Source organism: Drosophila tropicalis, unplaced genomic scaffold (genome assembly GCF_018151085.1).
Source record: "Drosophila tropicalis isolate 14030-0801.00 unplaced genomic scaffold, ASM1815108v1 contig_158, whole genome shotgun sequence".
Taxonomy (NCBI): domain Eukaryota; kingdom Metazoa; phylum Arthropoda; class Insecta; order Diptera; family Drosophilidae; genus Drosophila; species Drosophila tropicalis.
This window is the reverse complement of record NW_027172602.1, coordinates 3,866,401-3,891,220: the sequence shown is the minus strand read 5'-3', so window position 1 is coordinate 3,891,220 and position 24,820 is coordinate 3,866,401. Positions and strand designations below refer to the sequence as shown.

The 24,820-nt window shown below is 38.9% G+C and overlaps 2 protein-coding genes across 2 annotated transcripts in view; both read left to right on the top strand.

Annotated features, from left to right (window-relative positions):
- trol (terribly reduced optic lobes) overlaps window positions 1-15,995 on the top strand; it is an 86,877-nt gene extending 70,882 nt beyond the window's left edge. Inside the window, exons 29-44 of the mRNA XM_068298627.1 lie at window positions 878-1,029; window positions 1,091-1,271; window positions 1,481-2,078; window positions 2,144-2,406; window positions 2,713-2,899; window positions 3,009-3,863; window positions 3,959-4,205; window positions 4,284-4,458; window positions 7,152-7,226; window positions 8,215-8,622; window positions 11,133-11,356; window positions 11,424-11,696; window positions 11,763-12,691; window positions 12,756-13,894; window positions 13,975-14,122; window positions 15,776-15,995. Of these exons, the coding sequence (XP_068154728.1) occupies window positions 878-1,029; window positions 1,091-1,271; window positions 1,481-2,078; window positions 2,144-2,406; window positions 2,713-2,899; window positions 3,009-3,863; window positions 3,959-4,205; window positions 4,284-4,458; window positions 7,152-7,226; window positions 8,215-8,622; window positions 11,133-11,356; window positions 11,424-11,696; window positions 11,763-12,691; window positions 12,756-13,894; window positions 13,975-14,122; window positions 15,776-15,818 (5,897 nt within the window). The 3' untranslated portion in view covers window positions 15,819-15,995. The remainder of the gene's footprint in view (window positions 1-877; window positions 1,030-1,090; window positions 1,272-1,480; window positions 2,079-2,143; window positions 2,407-2,712; window positions 2,900-3,008; window positions 3,864-3,958; window positions 4,206-4,283; window positions 4,459-7,151; window positions 7,227-8,214; window positions 8,623-11,132; window positions 11,357-11,423; window positions 11,697-11,762; window positions 12,692-12,755; window positions 13,895-13,974; window positions 14,123-15,775) is intronic.
- A 1,090-nt stretch (window positions 15,996-17,085) lies between these two features.
- boi (brother of ihog) overlaps window positions 17,086-24,820 on the top strand; it is a 29,345-nt gene continuing 21,610 nt past the window's right edge. The window contains 1 exon segment of the mRNA XM_068303474.1: window positions 17,086-17,300. The gene's annotated coding sequence lies outside the window, so the exon portion shown is untranslated.

Here is a 24,820-nt window from a genome sequence, read left to right as displayed (position 1 = left end):
TGTTCTTTACTACCTACATATATATATATACATATATATATATATATCTATAGTTCTGTAGAGTTATCATATATATTTGTGTGTCCTTTAATCTATGGCGATTTACTAGTAATTTGAAAACTATGAATATTTGCCCCCTTCAGTATGCAATAACTTTTATAGCTTTAAAATGTAAGAAAACTTTTCAAGACCTAAATTATTGTTTGAGAATTCTTGATCTTTAGTCAATCTATAGCATACTTAGGGGAGCAAATTACTATCATTTTCACGCCATTGACTTTTTATTATGTTTTTTTTCGAATAGTTGAGTTTCAAAAATCACTTTTGGTTAAGACACAAACTCAACTCGATTTCAATCTATATATTCTTAAAAAGTTTTAGATTTGCTTTCTAAACGTCTCTCTCTCTCTCTCTCTTTTCTAAATTGTAATCTTTGAAGTAGACTAAAGTAGGACTTGGAATCTAAATCTATGTGTCTTTTATTGTGTAGTTAGACAAACAATAACTGTCTTGGCCCTAAAATTTTTAACTTCACTGCCCCTTAAACTTCACTTTCAAGTGTATACTTACTAACAAGACTCAGAGTTTGGAATTCTCTGTGATATCGGAGAGATTAACCGTAACGAAAACAAATAAACAAAAGTTATTTGATGCAAACCCGAAAATTCGTTTCGTTTCAACGGTAGTAAGTGTGTGTTTAACCAAATTCAATATGTGTGTGACCCCCTCCAGCCCAACTCTCCATCTACACCCTTGTGTCTTCTTTTGGCCATAATTGTTAAACCGCAACTCATGTCACTAACACCAAACTAAGGGCAAAAATCTGCATCCAACAAAAAATGGAACTTAACTAATTGCACAATTTTCATTTGTCCAGACAATGGAAATGTGGAGCCACCAGTACCCCTGCCGGATGATGAAGATATACACACACAGATCATTGTATCGATTGCCAGGCCAGAGATAACAATTGTGCCAGTCGGTGGTTCCCTGACACTCACCTGCAGTGGTCGCATGCGTTGGAATAATGTAAGTGAACTTGACAACAACTCTTCTTCTTTGGCTTAATCTGAATTTTACCTGTTAATAGGATTCTGTTGGAGTGCATTGGTACAAGGATAATAGCCAATTGCCCAGTCAAGCTTCTATTGAGGGTGGTAGACTGCATCTGTATAATCTGCAAATATCCGACTCTGGTATATACATTTGCCAGGCACGAAGCGAAGAAAACTCCAGAGAATACAAGGACACTGTCTCCATTACCATAACGGGTGAGTGTGAAAGACGTTTTAAGCCGACTCTTAGTTTAATACTTTTACCTGATCTCTTTTGACATGCCTGCATAAAAAAAAAAAATCAGAATATGCCAAGGAAATGTTGGCTCGCTACGGTATCTGTCTCTATAGAAACGAATCTAACTCTTGCCTCTTGTTTGCTAATCCTTTTACCATTTTATCATTTTATTCTTTGAACTTGTTAGAAGTAGAACAACAATCGCCCGCACGCATTGTGTATTTGCCCAGTTATGTGAACTTTGAGGAATTCCAACCGAATGAAATCAATTGCGAGGTGGAAGGCAATCCAACGCCAAGCGTCACCTGGACCCGGGTCGATGGTCAGGCCGATGGTCTAACACGAACCGATGGCACCCGCTTGATATTCGATTCGCCACGCAAATCGAATGAAGGTCGCTATCGTTGTCAGGCCTACAATAAGCTCAATCAGGAGGAGAAATATGTTCAGGTCTATGTGCAGAGTAGCACACCGGCTCCGCCGCCACAGCGGGAACGTGTCTACATTCAACCAGAGGAGTTCAATGGCATTGCTGGGGATACAGTGCGCTTGATTTGCCAGTCAACGGGAACCGCTAAACTACGCTATCAATGGGCTCACGATGGTTATCCATTGCAATCGCAACGTAATATCTACATTAGAGACAATATTCTGGAGATTGTGCAAGCCTCTGTCGAGGATGCTGGCAAATATACATGCTCCGGCTTGGATGTGTACTCGAGACGCATTGATGGCGATGCTCATGTCTATATTGATCAAAGTCAAGTGCCTCCCATTGATGGCAGGTGAGTGGTGTCTCAGAATTTCCCTGCTTATCCAACAGGCCAGCTAATGATTTTTTCCTTTGCAGCACTTCGCCAGTGATTACACCAATTGATCAACAGTATGTCATACTGCAAGGTGAAGACTTCAGCATTGCCTGTGAGGCTAGTGGCACTCCTTATCCAAGCATCAAATGGGCTAAAGTCCACGAACCATTGGCCGAGAACGTCCATGTAAGCGGCAATGTGTTGCGCATTATCAATGCCAGGCCCGAGAATCGTGGCCCATACACCTGTATTGCCGAAAATAAGCATGGCTCTGATACGGCTAACACTAACATTGATGTCGAACGTAAGTCGAAATAAGTTCAAAGCGAACAAAACGTAGCAAACAAACCAAACAGGACACATTCATGTGCATAGAAAACGAATGAAGATGTAATAGATTGTATTGTCTCTCTTTCATCCATCTTTATCTCTCTTTCCCCTCTTTGTGTTTGTTTGATCATTTATTATAATTTGTATTTGTATTAACATTTGTTTGAAATGCATCACTTGCCCAAGCAAGTGCGCAAAAATGGAGTCGGTAATAAGACAGGTCCGCACAGTCTGTTACTTATATTAATATGTACCACCACGATCATTTGCTTGCTTGCAGCTCGTGAGCCACCGAGCATTGAAATATCACCAACTGAGCCACAAGTCGCACATGTTGGCACTCAGAGTGCGCTCTATTGTCGAGTCATTGGTGGCATACCCGAACCGACTATTCAATGGCGTCGTGTCGATGGTAAACCACTATCACCTCGCCACAAGGAGCAGGCCCACGATCCTGGCTATATACTGTGAGTACACCTATATTTCATCCCTCTTTCTCTTCTCTCTCTCTCTCTCTCTCTCTCTCTCTCTCTCTGTGGGATTGACTGACTTGGTTTTGTTTTATTTTGCTTGCAGCATTGATGACATTCAGATCTCTGATGACGGTGATTATGAGTGCTCTGCCACAAATGTTATGGGCAGTGTAAAGGTGACAACATCAGTTCGTGTGGTGGAGTCACCAGTGATTAGCCTTACGCCCGATGAATCGATTATCTATTTGACCGAGGGCGATGAGTTGCGTATCAGTTGTCAGGCCAGTGGTTATCCAAACCCCAGTGTTCAATGGGATTATCGCGATGCCACACCAGAACTCTACTCGAATAGGGTCAGCAATACGGCATATTTGAATATCTATCGGGTTAGTGCATCCAATGCTCGTAACTATGTGTGTACGGCCACCAATGAGGCGGGCACAGATGAGCGTCAGATACGCGTGGAAGTAAAACCGAAACGTGGCGATATACCCGAGGATGATGGTGATGTTGAAATTATACCACCATATACACAACGTCCAACCTATGCACCGCCATACCCAGAATCGGAGCCAAAGAAGAGTTTCGCCACGACCGGTGATAACGTGACCCTGTCGTGTGCCATTGTCGGCCCATACGACGTCAGTGTGAATTGGATGCGTGTCGATGGACAACCACTGCTCCCAAATGTTGTTGTTGATCATAGCAATCTTACCATTATTGCGGTTAAAGAGCAAAATCTTGGTCAATATCGTTGCGATATGTTCGATAGTCGCAACAACCTGGTCAACTATGAAGTCCGTGAAATAGCACTGCTGGCGCTGCCAAAGATAACATTCTATCCGAATATACCGCTCGAAATAGAGGCCTATCAGAATTTGGATCTATACTGCCAGGCGGAGAATGCCCGTCCAGAGGATGTGCATTGGAGTGCCGACAATAATCGACCACTGTCCAGGTGAGAAACCCAAATAAATATCAACAGTATTAAAGAGACAATTCTCTTTTCGATTTCTTTACTTTTCTATTCTAATGTTGATTCTATTTTTCCAGTTCGGTGCGCATCGATGGAAGCGTTTTACGTTTCAGGTCCATAACTGAGGCAGATGCTGGCGGCTATCGTTGCTCTGCCTTCAACCAATTTGGTAGCATGGAAAAGGTCGCTCAGGTCAAGGTAAATCCACGCCATATCTATCATCCACGACCCACATCCCAGGATTACACTAGCAATGTGGGCGATACAGTTCAATTGCAATGCGTTGTGTCCCAATCGCATGGTGAATTGCGTCATAATGTCGAGGTAAGTAAATGCTCGAAAAAATATATAATCCATTAATTTGCCTCATTCCACTTGTTCGATACACACACACACACACAGTATCGTTGGAATCGCGAGGATCAGCAACCACTGCCAAATGATGTTAGTCATACCAATCAGGTGCTTGTGCTCAAATCGGTGAAACGTGAAGATGAGGGTCGTTATGTTTGTACATCGTATGACGTGTCTACCCGCCAATATTTGGATCCCACTTACATTAATTTGCGTGTACAGCGTGAGTAGTTTAAACGCCCCACCCCCCCTTCCCACACTTAGCCCTCAGCTCTACCACTCCCCCACAAAACTTTTACTGCCCCTTTTACTACCCCTCCATTTCGACCCAGCCAGCATATATTTCACATACACCAAGCAAATATACCCCAAAAAACTCTACGCCGCCCCCCCCACCCCTCTTATTTGGTTAGGTCAGATCAGAGATATATCTATGTCTGTATATGGGGGATAAAAATGCTACTAAGAAGAAGAAGAAACGCAGAAATATCTCTTAAACTCTTTCCCCTTTTTCTAGTGCGCTTAACGTAATGAAAGAAATTAAACAAAACAAAAAGGAATTCAAAGCAAAAAAAAAAAAAAAAAAAAAAAAAAAATAAAAAAGGATTGGGCTTTGTTGGCAATGTTAGATTCTCTTTTTCTTCCTGTCTTTAGCTCGCTGATTTGACTTATTTCGTTATGATTATTGTAAAATTTTGTCATTTTATATCATAAATTGTTGTATTCATTGCAAATTGAAGAAAAGAACAAAAAAAACTTGTAAACAAAACAAAATGAAACTCTGTAAATATGCGAGCAAAAAAACAACAACAACAACAACTACTACTACAACACACATTAAGCCACCTACTTAACTCTTTCTTATTCTCCGTCTATCAAACTATCTTCTCTCTCTCTCCACCTCACTTTATATACATTTTATCTTGTATTTGATTTCTTTTTTTGTTGGTGTCATGCACCATCGGGGCATGAGGTTAACACTTTGTATAAAAATCAAGGAAAAACTCTTCAAAATATGAGAAATTCGAAATGTAAAATTTAAGTAAAAATCATGTCCTCCATCTTACTATCTCTTTCTCTCTTTCTACGCACACACGTACACTCTCAAACACACACACACACACACGAAACTGTACTATATTGTAAATGTATGTTTAAGAAATTAACTAAGCAATTATTGCAAAAACAATTTATAACAAATTTGCAAAAACACCAACAAATTTTAGAAACCAAAATGGAAAACAAAACAACAACAAAAAGGTGAAGGTCTAACCATTAATAACAGCAAAATGAAACAGAAGATTATGTACAGAAAAATAAAAACAATATGCATGCCTTCCCCCCCCCCCCCTCCCTCCCTGGCCCGCATTACCCATCCATCTGACACTCTATCCCTTTCTATCTTACCAACAAACCTACAAAGCCAAATTAAAAAAAAAAAAAAACACCCAAACACACACGAAAATTGAAATCTTTAATCTTAAGTTGAGAAGAAACGATAACGATTTATACTTAAATTTTAATCTACATTTATTGGAGCATATTTACGTTTAAATTTTAAGTTGAAAAGCAAAAAACCAAAAACCAAAATGGCTGCCATTTTCTATTAACATACTACTGACTAAGTGACAAAAAGCAAGAAAAAAAAAAAACACAACCAAAAAAAAAAAAAACCAAACGAAAGAATATTAACATGTAAAATTAAACACACTACAAACTGTAACACATTCTTTTTATTTATTCCCTGACAACAAAACCGACCCTCTCCCCCCTCCCACTCCACCCACCCACCTCTCTCTATCACCTTTAATACAATTAACATACATGCTACAAAGGATCAATTGATTGTACTTACTCAAAAGATCTCGATTAACGATAGTCATTTATCGATCTATCGATCAATGACCTTTGTAACATATGTTTTCCCCTTGGTGATGGATTTTGTTTTGTTTCTATTTATTTGTTTGTTAATTTGGTATTGGTAATTGGTGCTGGAGGTGTCTATCATCCTATCTATCTATCTATCTATCAGCGTCTATATAACTACATATGTATATGTGTGTAGACATATACATACATACTATCAACAGCGTGTGTTCCGTCCCTGTATACATAATTTGTTTGTGATAATCAAGTAAAAAAATATCAGATCAAAAAGTAAATACAAAATAAAATAAAAATGCACATTGCACACATTCACTTTCACCTAAGTATCTATCTGTCTGTCTCCCTTTAAATGTTCTTACTATCTTCCCTCTCTTTCTCTCTCTCTCTCTCTATTTGTAATACATTTAAAAAAACAAAAACAAAATAATTTATTGGCACTCTCTTTTTGTATATAATAATTTACACTTGATGTTTTTAAATACATTCTGTTTTGCCAAAAGAGGAAAAAATAAGTTAAAATCAGTAAGAATCAAGGAGAACAAAGATCGAAACATAATAGATTGGATCCATAGTAAAATAATATATTATCAGATGACAGATTGAAAGTTGAATAGAAACAATAATTTTTTAATTTTTTTGCCATTTCGTATTTTTTATTATTATTTCTTTCTTTCTCTCTCTCTCTCTCTTTCTTTACACCACTCTCTCTCTCTCTCTCTCCACTGCTTAATTCTATTTTATATGTGCTTGTGCATAAAACAACCAAAAAAAAAACAATATATGAAAATAATTTTAAATATTATTTCCAATTTACTTATAATTTGTATAAAACACAAAAAAAAACAAAACAAATCAAATGAAAACAACAACAAAAACAAACACACATACGATAAAAACAAATTCAACTTTGCCTGCCAACCACCACCACCAACAACAACAACAACAACAACATCGACAACTACAACCAAGCAACTCTATATCGTGATCCTCCTCGTCGGTCTATATATATATATATACATACATATATAGCTAATATTATTAACAAGTTTAAGATCGGCCACAGCGTTCCACAGAGCCCTTGCATTGTTTTCTTAATATGTACAGGTTCGTTACCGCTGCAGACGCATGTCCAACAACCGAAATATTGATTTTCAGCCCAAGTATTTGTGCTCTATTACCAAATGCTAATTAATGTTTTCTATTTTATATATATACAATACATATAATTACTTAAATATTATTATTTGGATTTGATTTTTGTATTTTTGCCCCATCTTAATAATTTTTTTTGTTTATTATTTAATTTTTTGTTTTGTTTGTTTTTGGTTTAACTCTAAGTTTTCTTCTAACATTAGTTTCTAAGGATTTGTTTTTTTTATTTGTATATAAACAACTGCAAAAAGCAATAACAAATTGAGAATATAAAGATAAATAGAGAACAACTATATATATATATATATATATGTAAACGAATGCTGATTTAGTTTATTACTAGATATGCTTGACCCTTCCCACTTCCCCCATTTACTGATACTTACAAAAAACATACATATATAAAAATTAAAAACAAAAACATTTTATTTTGCACAATTCCCAATTGCCATGGATATTTTTGCATAAAGCGCAATCTTTTTAAAGATCTTCACAAGCTGTCTGTCTATCGATAACCTATCGATCCCTTGTGAAATAGTGTTGGAAAGCTTCATTGCAGTAACTAACTTAGCTCAGTAGTGGAATCCGTTTATAACGACTCCGCTTATAACGTCCGTCCGGTTATAGCGACTAAAGTTTGATGAGTGATTGATTGGTGCCAATAGAAACTTAACTTATAACCGGAATCCACTCTATATGTTTTAACTATTCTAAAGAGATGCGCATTTTGTTCAAAAATATACATAGAAACTTCGGTAGAATCGAAGTTCCAAGTCACCACCTGGTAAAGGTTATTCGGGAGAAGGGTTTATTGTAATTGTAGACGAAAAAAGATGATTTTAATCACTACTAAGTGAACGTGTGACAAAATTAAAGAAATGTAGATTATTAATTTGTAATACTCAAAATATGATCTGCTCGGTGTGCGGCTTGTAAACAGATTTCAAGAGCAACAACAAGGCCAAGGCGAACAAACAACAACATAATAGCAACAATCGACCCATCGCCACCACTCCGGCTGCCTGTCAGCCCAGTGATTTCAAGTGTGTGTCCCATCCGCATACGTGCATCAAGGCAAATATGGTGTGCGATGGCATCTACGATTGCACCGATCATTCGGATGAATTCAATTGCACGCGAGACTATGGGAGTGGCAAAGGCAAACTAAAGGCGGACAGCAGTGGCAAAGGAACAGCGGTGGCGGCAACAGTAGCAGCAGGAACAGCGGGAACCGGAACGGGACTAAACTTTAAACGCTGGAAAAAGAATAGTCGTCAATTTCTGCGACAAAAGCGTCGAAATTATCATCAGCAAGAGAAACTTCCAATGATGATCAGCAGCCTCTTTGGTTGGTCCCCAAAAATTCTTCTTTTCATTATTTTATTTCTTGTCTATTTCTACATATATCTTCTTTTTAACAACTTTACTTCCTCTGTCTGTCCCTCTCTCCCTCTCTTTCTTTCTTTCTCTGTGGCTTTTCCCTGCTTAAACTTGAAGGGGTTGTTCTGATAATCAAAACGGTCTAAACAAATGAAAACATCACACAGAAAAAGGAGAACATTTTAAGGAAATTTCAATTTAAAAATCTCCTAAACACAGATTATTTTTGATTTGAAATATTCTTTTTCTTCAATGATAACTTCTTGGAATTATGTTTGATCGAAAAAAAGTTTATTTATACATATTTTGGAGTTATGATTCAATCAGAACAACCCTCTCTACTATTTCTCTCTTAATTTACTAATTTCTTATGACTCTCTCTGTCTGTCTAACTGTCTCTATTATTCATATTCTATCTCTATCTCTATTTGTCCTGGCTTTTATATAATTTTGTAGGCACTTACAACTTTTAGTTGTTTGCACTTAACCAATGAAAACGATAAACCTACGATTTGAACTCGAATTTTGGCTTCAATGATGATAATCACCGACCTCGAATCACAAAACAAGCACCGCAAACTGTATAAAAAAGTTAATGAAAACCAAAACCGATTTTGCACACAGCTCAAAAGTCGGCTCTAATAAAGGGGAAAACCAACGTAGCCATCACTTTAACAGCGTCTACAATTACAAACATGTTTTCTTACATACATACATATGTATGTATGTGTAAATGGTGTCCTTGGGGTCCTGGTATTGTAAAGAGAAATCAAAATTGTAACATAACTTGCATGTGATTATATACATATGTATATAGACTAACAAATGGAATCTGTATATAAGAAAGTTTTGTAAATAATATGCCAATGCACTTTAAATCCATATCCATATACACACACACACACACACACACATATACTGACACAACAATACGATATTTTTCAAAATCAAAAGAAATGTTTTTTGAAAACTTGTAAAAACAATTATTATGTAGAATTTGTATTTACTTATGATATATCCTACATACATACATATAAGTGTTCCATATATTTGTGTTTCAAAATCGGTAAAGTGGTAACTCTCCCCACCCCCCCATAAGTCTTATCCTCCCCCCAAAACGTATTGTATACCTACTAAGTATGTGTTTAGCCAAGTAGTAAAACATTATGACAAAATTGCCAACAATTTGATGAACCGACCAAAATTTTCCATTTACTCGAACAGTGAAAAATCTCTTAAATGAGACTTCACTACCTATATATCTATATCTGTATATGTTATCGTAATTTGTGTGATTCGAACTATCTGTAGAACTTCAGTATGTGTAGCTTATTTAATATCACGAATCTCGTATCTCGCCCCCACAAACAACCAACCCCCACACCCACCCACCTAGTCCCCTTTAAACCAAAACCAACCACACTCTCTGTCTATCTCTCTCACTCACTGTCTTTGTTCCTCTCTCTATCTCTCTCTCTCAGTCTGTCTTTCTTTCCACTCTATTATTGTATGTCCTAACTAGTTAGAAGTCGATAATGCTAAACCAAAACAATAAAAAAAAAACCCATACATAACTAAAAGAAAACCAAACCAAAAAAAAAATCTAACTTTTATCAAGTTTTGACATGTACAAATCGAAAAATCACTATAATATTCGAATAATTTGAAAAACTATTTGCTAATATTCAATTTGTTGAATTTATGGTGCATTATTCGATATGTGTACATACATATATAAATATTAGAGAGTAGCTTGAATACATTCATTTTGATGTTGAGAGTATTCAAAACACTGTGAATCCTCAGTTTAATTTGAAACACTTATTCATGAAATGAATACTCATGTGAGAGTACTCGAAGTTGTTCATTTGGTTATCCAAACTTATTCATTTGGTAATTAAGTAATTATGCATTAAACTTGTTGAATGATTCAATCATTTATTCGACTACTCAGATTGAATCGTTTGATAATACAATTTTTGAATAATTTTTTATAATAAATACTCATTTGAACAATTGAATTGAAGAGTATTCAGAATAAGAAACAAAATTTGAATATATTTGTGCAAATCTCTAGTGATTATATATGTTTATATATACATATACTATATATATAATATTTGTTTAATTCATTCATATTTGACATGTAAAAATTTTGCTAACTGTTTTTCTCTTTGTGTACCTTTTTTTTACTATTTCCATCTCGTTCGCTCATATCATATACACAAAAAAACACACACACACACAACCACACTCATACACACACACACACAAACATATATGCACTTGCTCATCATTTAACCCCTTAAAACCCTCAAAAACCCCCAAAAAAAATCGAAAATCGAAAATCCAAACAAAAAACATGGTGAATTGTTGCCAATTGTGACGTCATCGTCTTCGTCGTCGTCATCGTCTTGGGTCATGGTCTTGTGTCTTTGTCTATGTCTCTGTGCCGTCTCCATTTACAATGGATTACAGCGATTCCTGGATCAAATTATCAAACCTATTTGCCACCAGTGGCCGTAGCCACACCATCACCAATACCGAACCGAGCCCATGACTATAGCCTCAATTTGAATCAACAATCCTCGAATTTGCGTCCTGGCGAATCCACCGAAGTGGAATGCTATTCCTCTGATGACACCTACTCGGATGTTATATGGGAGCGTGCCGATGGCTCACCCCTAACGGATAATGTTCAGGTAAGTGCATTGAATCGCATTCAAAATGAATCGATCGATTAATCGAGTTGTCATTGTGTGATCTCAGCAAGTGGGCAATCGCCTGATCATCTCGGAAGTTAATGCCGCCGATGCTGGCAGCTATGTATGCAAATGCAAAACCGATGAGGGCGATCTCTATACAACCACCTATGAACTGACCGTCGAGGAGCAGCCCCATGAGCTGAAGCGACCAAAGATTGTCCATGCCCAGGTGGGTGATGGGGCGCAATTGCAATGCGGAGCGGATGATAGTCGCAGTCCCCAACGTCGCTGGTCCCGTCAATATGGTCAATTGCAACCGGGTCGTGATCTTGTGGGTGTAAGTATGAAAGGGAGGGGTTCACACTTTAAGCTTCCATCCAACCACTGTTGATCTTTCTTGCAGGAGCATCTGTCCTTGGATGATGTACAGTCAAGCGATGCCGGCACCTATATCTGCACGGCTACCTATAGTAATGGCGAATCGGTGGATTATCCTAGCATTCTGGTTGTCACCGGGGCCATTCCCCACTTCGATCAGGCACCGCTCAGCTATATGAGTTTCCCCACCCTGCCGGATTCTTCGTTTAAATTCAATTTTGAGCTCACCTTCCGGCCGGAGAGCGAGAATGGCATTTTACTCTTTAATGGACAGACGCGCGGTCCCGGCGATTACATAGCCCTTTCTCTTAAGGATCGCTTTGCCGAATTCCGTTTCGATTTCGGTGGCAAGCCGATGGTCATACGCTCCGAGGAGCCGGTCCAACTGAACGAATGGCATACGGTGCGTGTCCATCGCTCGCGTCGCGATGGCTACATGCAACTGGACGAACAGCATCCGGTGGCCTTCCCGACTCTATCGCAAACGCCCCCATTGGATCTCATCGAAGATCTCTTTATTGCGGGCATGCCCAGTTGGGAGCTGTTGCCCGAGGAGGCGGTCAGTGGTGAGCGCACGGGCTTTGTTGGCTGCATTAGCCGCTTGAGTCTGCAGGGTCGCACCATTGAGTTGATGAAGGATGCCAAATTCAAGGTGGGCGTCACCAGTTGCAAGCCCTGCGCCGAGAATCCATGCGCCAACAGCGGCATCTGCCTGGAGAGCCAAACGGAACTGGCCTACACGTGTGTGTGCCAACAGGGGTGGACGGGACGCAATTGCGCCGTCGAGGGTACCCAATGCACGCCAGGCATTTGCGGAGCTGGTCGCTGTGAGAACACCGAACTGGATATGGAATGCTTATGCCCATTGAATCGCACGGGCGATCGTTGTCAATATATTGAGCACTTGAATGAGCAGAGTTTGAATTTCAAACGGAATAGTTATGCCGCCTATGGGTGAGTTTCTATGCTCAGCCTAAAAGTATGCAAAGTAATCTCTCTCGCTCCCTATCTCTTTTAGCACTCCTCGCGGTAATCGCGTCAACATCACATTATCCGTGCGTCCATCAAGCCTCCGTGACGCAGTCCTTCTCTATGCAGCCGAATCGAAATTACCGAGCGGTGATTATATGGCTCTCATATTACGGGATGGTCATGTGGAATTGATAATTAACACGGCAGCACGTCTTAAGCCTGTGGTCATACGGTCAGCAGATCCCCTGCCATTGCATCGTTGGACTCGCATCGAGATGCAGCGTCGTTTGGGCGAAAGTTTCCTACGTGTGGGCAATGCAGCCGAGAAACGGGCCAAGGCCTCGGGAGCACCGCGTGCCCTCTCGCTAAAGACATGGCTCTATGTGGGCGGCTATGATCGGGCCACGGTGAAAATCAATCGAGATATAAATATAACTGACGGCTTCGATGGCTGCATATCACGTTTGAATGATGCACCGCGTACGATTCACCTGCTGGCCGACATTCAGGATGCCGCAAATGTCCAGAATTGTGGTGAACTCAACGAGATTGGCGGCGACGGCGATAATGGTGGCAATGATAATGTTCCGCCACCAGATGATGGTAATGGTTCAGGTGAAGTGGATGGACAGGAACAGCACCAGCCGTACACAAATCTGCCACCATGTTCGATTGATCCTTGTGAGAATGGTGGCACCTGCACTGAGGTGGCCAATCAAGCCGTCTGCTCTTGCCCCCTCGGCTATACGGGCAAGGAGTGCAAAGAGTATATACAAGTGGGCTACAATGCCTCATTCCAGGGCAATGGCTATCTGGAAATCAGTCGAAACCAGTTCGATACATCCATCGAGCAGGCCTACACGGCAGCCACCATAGTCTTCTCGACAAGCAAACCGAATGGCCTGCTTCTCTGGTGGGGCCAGAAGGCTGGTGAGGAGTATACTGGTCAGGATTTCATTGCCGTCGCCGTTGTCGATGGCTATGTGGAGTACGCCCTCCGTCTGGATGGCGAGGAGGCTGTCATACGCAACAATGACAATCGTGTGGACGATGGCCATCGTCACATTGCGATTGTTAAGCGTACCGATAACACAGCCATGTTGGAGGTGGATCGCATAACACACTCGAGCGAGACGCGTCCCACCATTAAAAAGGAGATTACTCTGCCCGGCAATGTGTTCATTGGTATGAGTTTATTTCCTCCACTTCTCCATTACGCAGCAATCTAATCCCCTCAATTTTGCTCTGTTTGTTCTTTCGCTTAGGTGGCATTCCGGATATTGCCCAGTTCACTGGCAAACGATATGCACACAATTTCACCGGCTGCATTGTGGTTGTCGAGGGTGATGCTGTTGGTCAAATCAATCTGGGACCATCGGCCGTCAATGGCGTCAATGTGGACACCTGCCCCGTGTAAGTATCATTGCTGATTAGTTATTCCTAGGTTGAACTCCCCCCTCTATCGATCGATTAGAGACAACTATTGGCATCCCTCGAGCCTGGTTTACCATGAGTTTGATGAGAACGATGTGAGGTATGATCCCAGTTTCTTTGATGAGCTCGATCAACCGCCGCCCGTGCATATTATCTATCCGCGACCGAACTCAAATCAAATGACCCACAATGCCAGTTGCTGTCGGAGATTGCCACTGGGCTGGGTCATCTCGTTTAGATCGGCAATGTTAATCCTTTTGCTGTGTTTGCTACCAGCAGCCCCAAGTTAAATCAATATAATCAAATCCTACAAAACATCAATATGCCAAATCGATTATGATTATGAATGAATATGTCGGCAAATGTTATCTTTTCGATCGCATTCGATTCGAATGAATGCAAAAAATTAAGCGCAATTTAGAAAGAAATTAATATCAATTGGATAAATATATATGGAATATATATGAAAATTATCGTGCCATATCATTGCAAAATATCATGAAATACATACCAATATACAAATACATACATTGGAATAGATAATTCTATAGCAACAAATACATATATATATATATATATATATATATATTTAGCAACCTGGATAATCAAGAAAAAGAAATATCCTTGTAAAATTTTTTTTTTTCGTATAGTTAGCACAAAACCTGCATTATATAGGATATATACTTGATATGTTATAAGCTATGCTGGATCTTTATCAACTAACTATATAGTAAAGTCATTCTACTAGTTGAATTGTTCATGTTTTTACCATATACATACATACATACATAATTAAAGCTCAGGGCGCAGTCAGTTTAGTCAGTCGTCGGAATATCAGAGTCAAAATGAATAATAGATTGATGCTTAGTTAGTTACAAAAGAGAATTATAGAACTTGATCTCTATATATGGCACTTGGCTTAAAAGAAGAAGAAAACCAAAAACCAAAAATGGAGCAGAATATATGTATACATTAAATAATTACATACATACATACATAAAATTTATATAGACATGTGTATGTATGATTACTAGTATTGATAATGAATTTGCGGGCAAGTTGAGTTTGAAGCTCTTGGAATGTTGAGACTAAGTCTGAAATTGCAGCACTTTTTTTTTTTATATACATAAATAAGTAATATATGTATTTTAACTGAAGAGAAGATGTATAGCTTTTAATCCTATTTCACTTTCTATATAATCGTATATACATATGTATACACATTATATACATACGCCAATTTTCCTCTACTTTATTTTCGTAGTTAGTTTCAAAAGTTTTTGTTTTTACATTCTATTAACATAAAAATATAGATAAATCTTTAGTTAAATTTTCTTTTCAAAAAAAAAAAAAAAAAAAGTGAGAATTGTTATCTATTTTATGATAAAACCGATCTTATCAAATTATTAAATTTGTTTTTTTAAGTTAAGAGTTTTCAACATACCATAAAGAACTGCCATTCATGGCGCATTGCATACTTTAGGGAGCGTATGTTTTCTTTATTTTATTATCCTTGCTTTTTAAATAAGTAGAAAAATAATTTTTTTTTTTTAAATTTTTAAGTTTTCTAATTTTATTTTGTTTTAATTTTATCGTTTGTTTTTATCTTTTTTTCTATTTGTTTTTTTTTAGCAAAAACGAATCGTTGGGCGGAACCGAACCACCAGTTGTTTAAGTAACCGAAATTACCGAAATTACTTAGCTTTTTAATTGCATAAATCAAAACCTATCGAGAAAACGATGTTTTAATTTCGATTTAAGCAAAATGTCCCCACACAATAAAAAAAAAAAAATATATATACATATATGCAACAAGAAACAAAAAAAATACTAAAAACAAGAAAAAACAAAATGAACAAAAAAAAACCTTGAACAAAATAATAATGAAAAATGTGTAATATTAAGTTTAACATTAAAGTAAAATGAATATTAAAAAGAAACAAAACAAACAAAACCAATGGCCATATAAGAGAAAACTAAACATTATTATGTTATACCCTTAAAGGCTACCCCCCTCAAATTATAAACTACTAACAACAAAAACGCATACTAGCCAACAAGAACAGCAACTGCAACAACAACAACAACAACCAAAAATATAAAAATAATGCTCAATGAAATTACTGAGAAGCATTTTCCCCCTCCTCCCACTCCAAATCCAAGCGAACTAAACCCTTTCCCAATTATGTATATTTGTTTCATTAAGAAAATAAATAAATAAGAAGGGAACCCAGTGTAAAATTTTTACCCCCAACACCCACACACACAAACATTACAAACACACACACACACATACGAACGCACACACATACTACATATTGCAAAACAATAACAATTATTGTATGGAAGCATGTATAAAAAATAATAATAATAAATATAATTAATAATAATATATAAAATAAAAGAAAAACGAATATCTGTCAAAGTGGATACAAAAAAAAAAAAAAAAACACCAACAGTTTTTTGGCACGTGTTTTATTTTTGGGAGCACACGAAATTATTGGTAATACGATTTTCTTTGTGTAAGTGTGAGTGGGAGAACAGGAGGCTGGCGGCTGCATTCGGCAAATGCGTTCGGCTGCGCAAAACACTTCGGCCGCTGCCTCGAGCTTAGAGCTGTTTGCGTGTCGTGACACGAGGCAAAGTTTTGCAAAACAAATGGAACATCCCCATACATACATATAGAAAATTTGTATATTAATTAACGGATGTATTAAGTACTTAAACTACGTACATATGTATGTATGAGCAAATAGAAATGTCCAAATCTTAATTAAACACTCCTGCCTGACCAACGATGCCCGTCTTCGTGTCGTTTATCGTGTCGGTGTGTTTGCTTTGCTTTGTGTTTTCAGTTATTCACATGAACGCGCGCGCTTCTCTTCACTGCTTCAGTCCGCTTCGTACATCGAAACCGTTTGGTTGTGCGTCGGAGTGACGGAAGTTTTGTTCTCTTTTGTTCGACTTGTCTTCAAAACTGAAAAGCAAAACAACAGTTATTTCTTGCAATTGGCGTGTGCATTTCGCGTTTATTGTTCTAATTAATATTGTTGATTATTTATTTATATATTTTTTTCTTGTTATTGTGGTTTTTTTTGTTCAAATGACTTGAATTAATTAACAGAAAAGTGTAAAACTGAACTCACATATCTTCCATGTAAGTTAAGAGTTTGAAAATCAAATCCACCAAAATGTATTAACAAGTGCGCGATTGACCGGCAAATTATCATAAACATTGTATGTAATAATATCTCATGTCAGGGCAGGACACCATGCAACAGTGTTGTCATGTTGTCGGGGGAGTTATTATTAGAGGAAGCTGCTATTAAAAGCTTTAATCAAAATTTTTACTACAAACCCAGTGTGTGTGTGTGTGTGTGTGTGTGTGTACCAGTGCGTGTGCGTTTGCCATTAAAAAATCTTAATAGCTTTTATTTTATTGGATTTGTAATAAAAATTGAAACATGGGAAAACTGCAAACATTTTGTTTTGCTGTTGATTTGTTTTTTGTTTTTGTTTTTTCTTTTTTATTTATGTTTGTTTTTGCTTCTTTATGTTGTGAGTGATAAATTTACCGTTTTTGTTGTTGTCTTGTGATTTGTATAGATAAATATTCCCGAAAAAGATAAATAAAAACATTGGATTGGAATTTCTATTGCTGCTCTAAACTGCTCTTGCAGGTGAGTGAGTTCAACATAACGGTTAATCTAAAGACTCAATTCAAGAGACGTTGTCGACAACAACAACAACAACGACGACGACGACACAGCAGACGACAAGTCTTGAAAGTAGTTCATCTGGTCACTAGTGTCCATAAATGTCAATCGCCAAACTCCCTCCGCGAGACCTCCCCCAACTAAGAAACCCGCCTTCCCACACTCAACACTCAAGTGAACAAGTGGCCAAGTGTCTAGTTGAAAGTCCCCACATATCCTTTTTTGGCTTGGCTCCGGCCAGTTGGATGGTGGCCAGTTGCCAATTGCCAATTGCCGTTAAAACAAGTGCCGCAAAATCTCGAAACGAAATAAAATGAAACACGACGCATCAAAATAGAAAATTTTATATCCAATCAACGACATTTGTATACTCTATTATTCTAGGCAAAGATAAATTAAAGTATAAGTTATTTACATAACAACGATCCTATTGAAAAGTCATCACAGAATTATGTATGTATTCCCACAGGATACAGGATACACATGTAAACTACCTGTTACATTTTTGAATGACTATATAAATACAGGGTGGCCCAGCATTATCACAGAATTCCGATGTACAAACCAGACGTTGGATTAAACTGTAATTTCCTTCATCTTGTTTAAGAAATCAAAGTAAAATTTGATCCTTATATTGTATGTACAAATGTATGTGTGTCACCCTGTATTAGGAAATACTAGGTAATAACAACTAGAAAGAAGAGCAACAAGTTAAGGGCTGACTTTTTCCTTTTATTTTTGTTTTTCTTCCAATCTCTCCTGTACATTCCCCTTTCCACCCGCTCCTTCTTATACCCATTCCCCTGTTGATAACATTAATGAACTGTCTACAACTGAGGGACAAGAATAGAAAACCCAGCGAGAACGAGCTAGTTGGCACACACACACATACACATACGCACATTTCTTGGCAAAAGGTAAAAAGAATGCAACAGCCATAAGCAAAAGAAAATAGAGATAGTCAGACAGGGAGAGAGCGAAAGAGCAAGAGATTGCAACAATGTGGCCCGCCGCTGAGAACGAACATTCATTCCTGCTAACAATAAATCAAAAAGGCAGCCAGCACAGGAGAGGCAAAGAGGAATACAGTGAGAGAGAGAGAGAGAGAGCAAGCAAAAACATGTGCAGCAGGAAGAGTGAGGGTGGGGGGAAAAGCCCAACATAATAAAAATCAAGGCAAGTGTCGTTCGTTGTCGTCGTTCGGTTGATGTTGTTGTTGTTGTTATCCATGAAGGAACTGTGACTGGGCATGGACATGAGTTTCGTTTTCTCTCTCTCTGGCTCATTCTATGTCTCTCTGTTATTGTTGTTGATGGGATTTCATTATAACTTTCGATTGTTAGCCATTGAGAAAGACCAAAAAAAAAAAAAACCAAGAGAAGACCAGTCTCAATCTCAGGTCTCAGGGCTAGATGAGTTCCCTTTTTTTTTATTTCTTCACTCTCCTTAGTTCCCTTTGGGTTCTTTCTTTCATTCTTTTCCTTAGTTCTGTCTGTTTTCTGAACCCAAAACAAATAAACACACAACGGACAACGGGACAGATTGAACGGCCGGACAGAGAGAGATACAGCCAGGCTCTCCTTTTCTTTTGAGCCGTTGCCTAATCTTATAAGCAGATAGACCAAACCAGAACTTCGGTTGAGAAGAAGGAATGAGGAATGTAGAAGAATTTGTAGAGATGGAGAGACGAAGGTGGAAGAAGGGTCGATTGGGCCACACCGAATAAAAGGTTGAATCGAAAACGGAAAAACAAGTAAATAAAGCAATAAATGAAAAATAAATTTTCGAAAATTGCTTCTCAAGTGGTCGTTCGTCCCCCCCTACCACCACTTTCTACCCACACACCGTGGCAGAAAAGGAAAGAGGTAGAGGGAGGAAAAGAGAGACAAATGGGTTCTTATCCCCTTAATACCAATGCATGAATCCATTTTACCTGATGAGCATGTTAACTGATCTGTTAGTTGGGACACTGCTACCGAAATAGAATAGAATATTTTAGCTTAAATATGTCGCCAGATATGTATTTGTAATTGTGTGTGTGTGTGTGTGTGTTTGTAAGCTGTTTCTTTGTGAAAGATTCATTGAAAACGGTTCTATACATAAAATTTACTGAATGACATTCCAATTCCTTAACTATTTAGGTGAAAGGAACCAAATTGTATTCCAAATTTAAGTTATAGTACAGTTATACTTATACGCTTGAGAATCTACTAAGGAATTGTCTATGTATTATTCGTTAAGTCATCAGAATCTCTGATAGTTAAGTTCAAAGGATCCTTTGTCACTGCCGCCACTGTCATCTTAGACATCTCAACAAGGTCAAGGGGAGTTCCATATGTGTATGTAGTTTGCTCCAGATAGTTTTTGTTGCCCCATCATGATGCAAAATTCATTCGGACTCGAATTGCTGCTAATTGCAAAAACACAATGCAACAAATGTTCATTGCTTATTGCATTTCCCATCAAATTAGACATTGACACCTTTTTTGTGCGCTTCTCCGATTCGTCGGTTGGTTGGTTGGTTTTGTTGTTCCTCCTACTTTTGCTTCACGTCTTTTTCTTATAAATAAATACTCCCCATTTCGTTTCGTTTCGTTTCGTAGCGTAAAAACGGCGAATAAAAAATTATTTCACGCTATTGCAAAGACTCTCCACTCCCCCCTTCTCACTCACTCTCGATCTGTCTCTTTATGCCTTTTTGAAAAAGAGAAAGAAAGAAAAAACCAAATTATGATTAATGTTGAAAACATAAATTGGATTTGATTTTTGTTTGTTTGTTTGCTGCTGCCATCGTGAGTTTGGTTTTTTTTTATATGTATATGTACATATTATTATGTATTATTTTTTTATAGTATTATTTTTTTGCGCCACCGCCTGTTCATTAGCACAGACTAATCATGAGAAGGGAGCGAGAGAGAGGGAGAGAGAGCAAGATGCTGGGAAAGCGGAGTTTGCGGATGGAAAGGGGAAACTTGGCGGTGAGGGCTCCCAAAAGCCCAAAGGTGGCAATCAACATGAATGAATGACTGAATGAGTGAATGAATGAAACGAACGAAACAAACGAACGAAACGACAAAGCGATGCTCACTCGATCTGTGAATGAGCCCCTTGCCGACTGCTGTCGATTGAGAGACAGGGAGTCTGAAAGACGTTGGCATGAATGGGCCAGAGAGTTAACGGCAGCGGCAGCGGCAGAGACAGAGGCAGAGGTCGAGGGTATATAGAGGTAAAGGTAGCGCGGTCGGGTCGACTTGGGTTTCGGTTCGTTTCGTTTTTGTTGTTGATGTTTCTGGTTTCTCTCACTCTCTCGTAGCGGAAGTGTAATTGCAGGCCCGTCCTCGGCGCCCTGGCCGCTCCTCCCCCTGCCGACCAGCTGTTTGCTGAACCTGCCTTAAGCGGCCACAAATGAGCCGAAAAAACGTCTCGACGGCAACGCGGCCGCGGCGGTACCTTTTTGCTTTGCCCAGCATCCACATCTACCAACAGCAGCAGCAGCAAGTAAATTACCTTGATATAAAAACGGAAGCGCATTACACGACGCCGCGTAATGTGATAGCCAAAGACACACACACTTACCCATGTACATATACATATGTATGTATGTTGTGAAAGAAAACGACCATGCCACGCCCCTTTTTGCATAATACACACTTAATAAGTGTGGAAATTGGTCCAGGTAAAGAATTGTTAACAAAAAAACTAAAGGAAATCACTACAAAAGACATCAGCGTAATGAATGAATGATAGAGCTATGAGGGGAAAAGAAAGAGAATGCTTAAACCGTATTTTATAACCAACAGTTATACATACATACAAATGTTAATAATATTATTCGAATCGAATAGATAGTAAATACCAATTTCATTACAACAAACAATGGATTTCGGTTAACTTTTTCCTTTCTAATAAGCCAAACCAATGAATGTAAAGAAAAACGTATGCATTCTTGATTCTTGTCTATAAGATAAAACTATCATTGGCTAAAGAACAAAGGCCAACTTCAAAACCAGTTGGGAATTATAATTCAATCAAACAAAAAAAGTTTGACAAGGAGTTTGTCATGTCTTAGTAATCGAGAACTAGACCTTAGATCTACCCACCAAGAAGAACAACTCGAAATGGATTTCCTTATTCTAGATTTCAGACTATGTACATAAATATATACATATGTATGTATACATGTGTACGTGCCTCACATTTTTGGGTCTAACACATAAGTTTTGAATACCTGAAAAAGTAGTAAAAGGAATGAGGACGATGAATGAAAAATCAGTAGCGCATACCTCTTCAAGGTAACTACATACATACATACATAGAAAGATAGATAGTTAGATGGAGATACCATGTGCTGCATGACTTTTATGGCTTATCTTGGCTAGGATATCAAAGAGAATGAATGAAAAATATGTTAACGGGAGCAAACGAAGACGTGGGTAGACGGCATGGAGAGACACAGTAGTTGTATGTATGTAGCCTGCTCCCCTGAGCGGTATAGAGTGCGGTTCGCATCTTATCAGTTAAAAACCATCGTCGGTCCGTGACGATGACAGCGACAACAACCGAAAAACAGCAACAACAGCAATCAGAACAAACGAAGCAAGGCAAAGAAAGGCTTTGCGTCTGCGCGACACTAACGATAGGAGGACCGACCGACCGACCGACAGAACGACCCGACTCGATTCGACCAAAACCAAAGCAAAGGCATGGTCATGGGCATGGAATGAGACAGGAAGTGAGCTATTTGCACTTCCAAACAAGTCATAATTTTCGACTGCCGACAGACAGACAGACATACAGGCTGAGAGACAGTCAGACAGAGACATTGGCCGTTACGTGGAATTGAGTTTTGATAAAGTGGCCCTGTCTCCGCACTCTGCTGCGAAAAGACATTTAATAAGCGACAATTTAAGAGCTCAAATTTGACATTGACACAGGTAAGTAGAGATGAAAAGAGAGAGGGGGGAGTAGAGTAAAGAAGAGCAGAGGAAGAGACACAGGACAGAGCAGACACTGTAGACACCACAAAAGTGATCGAAAGCGAAGGGAAGGAGGGGAATATATTCACTTGGAAGTTTCCCATTGATAATCAATAAATTCGGAAATATTTTAATTAAAGGCCGGCCGGCTAGCTGGCCTCCAACCTGTAGCTCATCTCACAGTTGATTTGTCTGATGATGTATTAATTTCTCACACAAAAAGCACACCGAATGAACTATCTAACCGATTCTAATGCTCCGAAATGGAACATATGTGTACGCTGTGCGCCCAGCACGTAGCTGTCAGCGGTATAGTGGCCGCCAGCTGTGAAGGGGTCAGTTTGAGAGAACATTTGTGAACTCAATTAAAATGGCAGACGAGATCGATAGCCGAGACCGACGACCCAGCATTATGCAAAACGTAAATAAAATGATGCGAGACAGAGATTGAGACTGAGACAGAGACTGAGAAGACTTTCTGAGATGCCAATTCCGATCTTTAGCTCTCTCGCTGGTGGTGGTAATTAAACCTGCGTGGAAACAGGAAGGAAAACGAACTGAAAATAAAAAAAGAATCCCAAGCTTAAAACGAAACTGCGCTACTCAACTCTCAAGATGAATAGACACAGACATTCCTCACCGTGGGGCAATTAGAAAATGAGTTCAAGCTCCAGCAGCTGTAGCCTAGCCAAGTAGCGTCGAGTCATAGATCAACGTTCATGATAAACTAGACATTCAGCCAGTCAGCCAGCTAGCCAGCCAGCCAGTCAGTCAGAAAGCCAACCGCATAGCCAGATTCAGGCATTTGCCAACTGCGTGAGTAGTAGAAAGCAATTGCCCCTCGGGGCGGGTTTTTGGACCTCAGCATCAACATTTGCGGTTAGTCGACTTTGGCTTGGAAAGTCTGCACCGGATTAAGGCAGTGATTAGCCAAATGGTTGAACGATATATATGTACATATGTTGCCAAAATGAAACAAAACCAAACCGTAATGCCGCGTAATGGTAACGGTCTACAATAACCGTATTCAGTCTAACCTTTCACCTATGGAATGTCATAGAAATAATATCTTTTACTAAAATAGGGAGCGAGTGAAAGGCTAAAATGCTTTGGCAATACCTGAAATTGTCCTTTGCTCTCTAGGCTGGGGCTTGAGAACTACATGTATTCTCCATGCTCTCTAACCATTTACTCACTTAGACGACACTCGGCACTTAACTATCGAAAATTTAAAGCTCATTGCCCCCATGTGTTTTTTTTTTTCGTGTTTTTATTGTTGTTCAACTATTGAACCTACAGTAATTATATATCGTTTACTATTTTCAGTTCACTCAAGCCGAACAAACAAGAAAAGGGTTTACTACAAGATTGGACATAGAACAGGGGGTGGAAAAGGGGAGTGGGCGTAGAAGAAATGTATGGGGAGGGGGAGGGACAGCAAGGGGAAGTTATAGAGATATTGTACACCATTTGAGTTGAATGATTTCTATATAGGAGGCCGCCCCATTTGTGTTAGTTAATTTGGCATCCGACGCCTTTTATGGGCAAAACGCAATGAACCATGCGTTCAGTTCGTTTGACTGACTGAGTGACTGACTGAGTAAGTGAGCGAATGGCCCCGGTTAAATGGAAGTTGGGTAACCGTAAACCCAATTGTGGCGGAATGAAGGAAGTAGGCAGGGGGATGGGGACAACCGGCTAGCTGGCGGATGTTTCGCGGTAGCCGGCAACAAATTTTGTGCCACATAAACGATACACAAATGGCGTTCAGGCGTTCCACCCGCTGCCTGCCTTGCAACCTCCTTCTGCACCACACACACAGACACAGAGAGAAAAGCAAACAAAATGTTTTGGGGGGGACAGAGAATCGGTAATCCGCAAGCGGTTTTGGTTTTAAGTTGTTTTTCTTTTTTTTTTTTTTTGGGGCGGGGGAAGTTTTTCAACACAAGAGATTTCATTCATAAATAGATGAAGCTCCCCATGTG